The 5000-nt window shown below is 47.8% G+C and overlaps 1 protein-coding gene across 1 annotated transcript in view; it reads left to right on the forward strand.

Annotated features, from left to right (window-relative positions):
- LOC118942796 (neuropeptide Y receptor type 2-like) overlaps positions 1–5000 on the forward strand; it is a gene marked incomplete at its 3' end in the record, with an annotated part of 7857 nt that overhangs the window by 2164 nt on the left and 693 nt on the right. Inside the window, exons 2-3 of the mRNA XM_036956499.1 lie at positions 3960–4125; positions 4762–4915. Of these exons, the coding sequence (XP_036812394.1) occupies positions 3960–4125; positions 4762–4915 (320 nt within the window). The remainder of the gene's footprint in view (positions 1–3959; positions 4126–4761; positions 4916–5000) is intronic.

Consider the following 5000-nt stretch of genomic DNA (forward strand, 5'->3'; position numbering starts at 1 on the left):
ACTCTAACAAGGTTGGACATGTTTAAAACCAAAACAGGGGCTGAAGGTAGCCTAGTGATCAGAGCGTTGGGTCAGTAACCGAAAGGTTGCTGGATCAAATCCCAGAGCTGGCAAGTAAACCCACTGTTCCCCTGGACAAGGCAGTTAAACCCACTGTTCCCCTGAACAAGGCAGTTAACCCACTGTTCCCCTGAACAAGGCAGTTAACCCACTGTTCCCCTGAACAAGGCAGTTAACCCACTGTTCCCCTGAACAAGGCAGTTAACCCACTGTTCCCCTGAACAAGGCAGTTAACTGACTGTTCCCCTGAACAAGGCAGTTAACCCACTGTTCCCCTGAACAAGGCAGTTAACCCACTGTTCCCCTGAACAAGGCAGTTACCCCACTGTTCCCCTGAACAAGGCTGTTAACCCACTGTTCCCCTGAACAAGGCTGTTAACCCACTGTTTCCCTGAACAAGGCAGTTAACCCACTGTTCCTCTAAACAAGGCAGTTAACCCACTGTTTCCCTGAACAAGGCAGTTAACCTACTGTTCCCCTGAACAAGGCAGTTAACCCACTGTTCCCCTGAACAAGGCAGTTAACCCACTGTTCCCCTGAACAAGGCAGTTAACCCACTGTTCCCCTGAACAAGGCAGTTCACCCACTGTTCCCCTGAACAAGGCAGTTAACCCACTGTTCCCCTGAACAAGGCAGTTAACCCACTGTTCCCCTGAACAAGGCAGTTAACCCACTGTTCCCCTGAACAAGGCAGTTAACCCACTGTTCCCCTGAACAAGGCAGTTAACCCACTGTTCCCCCTGAACAAGGCAGTTAACCCACTGTTCCCCTGAACAAGGCAGTTAACCCACTGTTCCCCTGAACAAGGCAGTTAACCCACTGCTCCCCTGAACAAGGCAGTTAACCCACTGTTCCCCTGAACAAGGCAGTTACCCCACTGTTCCCCTGAACAAGGCAGTTAATCCACTGTTCCCCTGAACAAGGCTGTTAACCCACTGTTCCCCTGAACAAGGCAGTTAACTCACTGTTCCCCTGAACAAGGCAGTTAACCCACTGTTCCCCTGAACAAGGCTGTTAACCCACTGTTCCCCTGACCAAGGCAGTTACCCCACTGTTCCCCTGAACAAGGCTGTTAACCCACTGTTCCCCTCAACAAGGCAGTTAACCCACTGTTCCCCTGAACAAGGCTGTTAACCCACTGTTCCCCTGAACAAGGCAGTTAACCCACTGTTCCCCTGAACAAGGCAGTTAACTTACTGTTCCCCTGAACAAGGCTGTTAACCCACTGTTCCCCTGAACAAGGCAGTTAACCCACTGTTCCCCTGAACAAGGCAGTTAACCCACTGTTCCCCTGAACAAGGCAGTTAACCCACTGTTCCCCTGAACAAGGCAGTTCACCCACTGTTCCCCTGAACAAGGCAGTTAACCCACTGTTCCCCTGAACAAGGCAGTTAACCCACTGTTCCCCTGAACAAGGCAGTTAACCCACTGTTCCCCGGTAGGCCGTCATTATGCACCTGAACAAGGCAGTTAACCCACTGTTCCTCTAAACAAGGCAGTTAACCCACTGTTTCCCTGAACAAGGCAGTTAACCTACTGTTCCCCTGAACAAGGCAGTTAACCCACTGTTCCCCTGAACAAGGCAGTTCACCCACTGTTCCCCTGAACAAGGCAGTTAACCCACTGTTCCCCTGAACAAGGCAGTTAACCCACTGTTCCCCTGAACAAGGCAGTTAACCCACTGTTCCCCTGAACAAGGCAGTTAACCCACTGTTCCCCTGAACAAGGCTGTTAACCCACTGTTCCCCTGAACAAGGCAGTTAACCCACTGTTCCCCTGAACAAGGCTGTTAACCCACTGTTCCCCGGTAGGCCGTCATTATGCACCTGAACAAGGCAGTTAACCCACTGTTCCCCTGAACAAGGCAGTTAACCCACTGTTCCCCTGTAGGCCGTCATTCTGCACCTGAACAAGGCAGTTAACCCACTGTTCCCCGGTAGGCCGTCATTCTGCACCTGAACAAGGCAGGTAACCCACTGTTTCCCTGAACAAGGCAGTTAACCCACTGTTCCCCTGAACAAGGCAGTTAACCCACTGTTCCCCTGAACAAGGCAGTTAACCCACTGTTCCCCTGAACAAGGCAGTTAACCCACTGTTCCCCTGAACAAGGCAGTTAACCCACTGTTCCCCTGAATAAGGCAGTTAACCCACTGTTCCCCGGTGGGCCATCATTATGCACCTGAACAAGGCAGTTCACCCACTGTTCCCCCATAGTGAAGACTGTTGCCAAGGTTACACATGTTCAGTACCAATAACAAAGAATAGTTCAGGGGATCCTGGTTGGATTATCCCCCCCCCCCCCCCCCCCCCCCAAATGTGATGTGCCTTGGTTCCATCTCAGACTCATGTTCTGTGATTGGATAGAATGGCGATGACCAACCGTTGCTTGTGACCATTGGTTGGCGTGGTCAGACCTCACCCAAAGCCTGGACTCTTAACTCAGAGGACTTTTCATGTCTTGTTTATGTCTGATGTGCTGAGGAAACCCCTGTGTCTCTATCATTGTTACTTAAAGATGTTAGATATGCCTTTGTCTCTCTCTCAATTTCAATTCAAGGGGCTTTAATTGGCATGGGATACATATGTTTACATTACTAAAGCAAGTGAAATAGATAATAAACAAAAGTTAAATTACATTTTTAAAATTTAAAATAACCATTACACATATTATGTGTATATACAGTGTTGTAATGATGTGTAAATAGTTAAAGTACAAAAGGGAAAATAAATCAACATAAATATGGGTTGTATTTACAATGGTGTTTGTTCTTCACTGGTTGCCCTTTTCTTGTGGCAACAGGTCATAAATCTTGCTGCTGTGATGGCACACTGTGGAATTTCACCCAGTAGATATGGGAGTTTATCAAAATTGGGTTTATTTTCTAATTCTTTGTGGGTCTGTGTAATCTGAGGGAAATATGTCTCTCTAATATGGTCATACATTGGGCAGGAGGTTAGGAAGTGCAGCTCAGTTTCCACCTCATTTTGTGGGCAGTGTGCACATAGCCTGTCTTCTCTTGAGAGCCAGGTCTGCCTACGGCGGCCTTTCTCAATAGCAAGGCTATGCTCACTGAGTCTGTACATAGTCAAAGCTTTCCTTAAGTTTGGATCAGTCACAGTGGTCAGGTATTCTGCCGCTGTGTACTCTCTGTTTAGGGCCAAACAGCATTCTAGTTTGCTCTGTTTTTTTGTTCATTCTTTCCAATATGTTAAGTAATTATCTTTTTGTTTTCTCATGATTTGGTTGGGTCTAATTGTGCTGTTGTCCTGGGGCTCTGTAGGGTGTGTTTGTGCTTGTGAACAGAGCCCCAGGACCAGCTTGCTTAGGGGACTCTTCTCCAGGTTCATCTCTCTGTAGGTGATGGCTTTGTTATGGAAGGTTTGGGAATCGCTTCCTTTTAGGTGGTTGTAGAATTTAACGGCTCTTTTCTGGATTTTGATAATTAGTGGGTATCGGCCCAATTCTGCTCTGCATTATTTGGTGTTCTACGTTGTACACTGAGGATATTTTTTGCAGAATTCTGCATGCAGAGTCTCAATTTGGTGTTTGTCCCATTTTGTGAAATCTTGGTTGGTGAGCGGACCCCAGACCTCACAACAAAGGGCAATGGGCTCTAAGACTGATTCTCTCTCTCTCTCTCTCTCTTTCTCTCTCTCTCTCTCTCTCTCTCTGTCTCTCTCTGTCTCTGTCTCTCTCTTTCTCTCTCTCTCTCTCTCTCTCTCTGTCTCTCTCTGTCTCTGTCTCTCTCTGTCTCTCTCTCCTTCTCTTTCTCCCTCTCTCTTTCCTCCCCACATGTCTCTCTCTCTCTCTCTCTCTCTCTCTCTCTCTCTCTCTCTCTCTCTCTGTCTCTCTCTGTCTGTCTCTCTCTCTCTGTTTCCCCCCTCATCTCTCTCTCTAGCTGACCTCCTGGTGAATACATTATGTCTCCCCTTCACGTTGGTCTATACTCTGCTCGGGGAGTGGAAGTTTGGCCAGGTACTTTGTTTCCTGCTTCCCTATGCACAGGGATTGGCTGTCCACGTATCCACGGTGACGCTCAACGTCATAGCCCTCGATAGACACAGGTGAGACTTCATCAAGTTTAACTGCTGACTGACTGTTTGATCGATTGATGTTTTTTAAATGACTGACTGATTCATTGACTGATTCATTGTTGACTGATTGTTTGGCTGGCTGGCTGATTGATTGATTGACTAGCTGATAGATTGACTGGCTGATTGATTGACTAGCTGACTGATTGACAGGCTGACTGACTTACTGGCTGGCTGACTAATTGATTAATTGACTGGCTGACTGATTGACTGATTGACTGGCTGACTGATTGATTGATTGACTGGCACACTGATTGGCTGGCTCATTGATTGACAGGTGTATAGTGTACCACCTGGAGACCAGGATGAGAAAGGATGTGTGTTTCGGGGTGATTGATTGGCTGGCTGATTGATTGACAGGTGTATAGTGTACCACCTGGAGACCAGGATGAGAAAGGATGTGTGTTTCGGGGTGATTGATTGGCTGGATGATTTATTGAAAGGTGTATAGTGTACCACCTGGAGACCAGGATGAGAAAGGATGTGTGTTTCGGGGTGATTGATTGGCTGGATGATTTATTGAAAGGTGTATAGTGTACCATCTGGAGACCAGGATGAGAAAGGATGTGTGTTTCGGGGTGATTGATTGGCTGGCTGATTGATTGACAGGTGTATAGTGTACCATCTGGAAACCAGGATGAGAAAGGATGTGTGTTTCGGGGTGATTGCCGCCACATGGGTGCTGAGTGCGGTGCTGGCCAGTCCACTAGCTATCTTCAGAGAGTATGGGACCTTCAATCTGGCCCCAGGACAGCCTATACAGGTAGGTCTCACAGACACACAGACAGACACACAGACACACAGACAGACAGACAGACAGACAGACAGACAGACAGGCAGACACACAG

Source organism: Oncorhynchus mykiss, chromosome 21, assembly GCF_013265735.2.
Source record: "Oncorhynchus mykiss isolate Arlee chromosome 21, USDA_OmykA_1.1, whole genome shotgun sequence".
In the NCBI taxonomy this organism is placed as follows: Eukaryota; Metazoa; Chordata; class Actinopteri; order Salmoniformes; family Salmonidae; genus Oncorhynchus; species Oncorhynchus mykiss.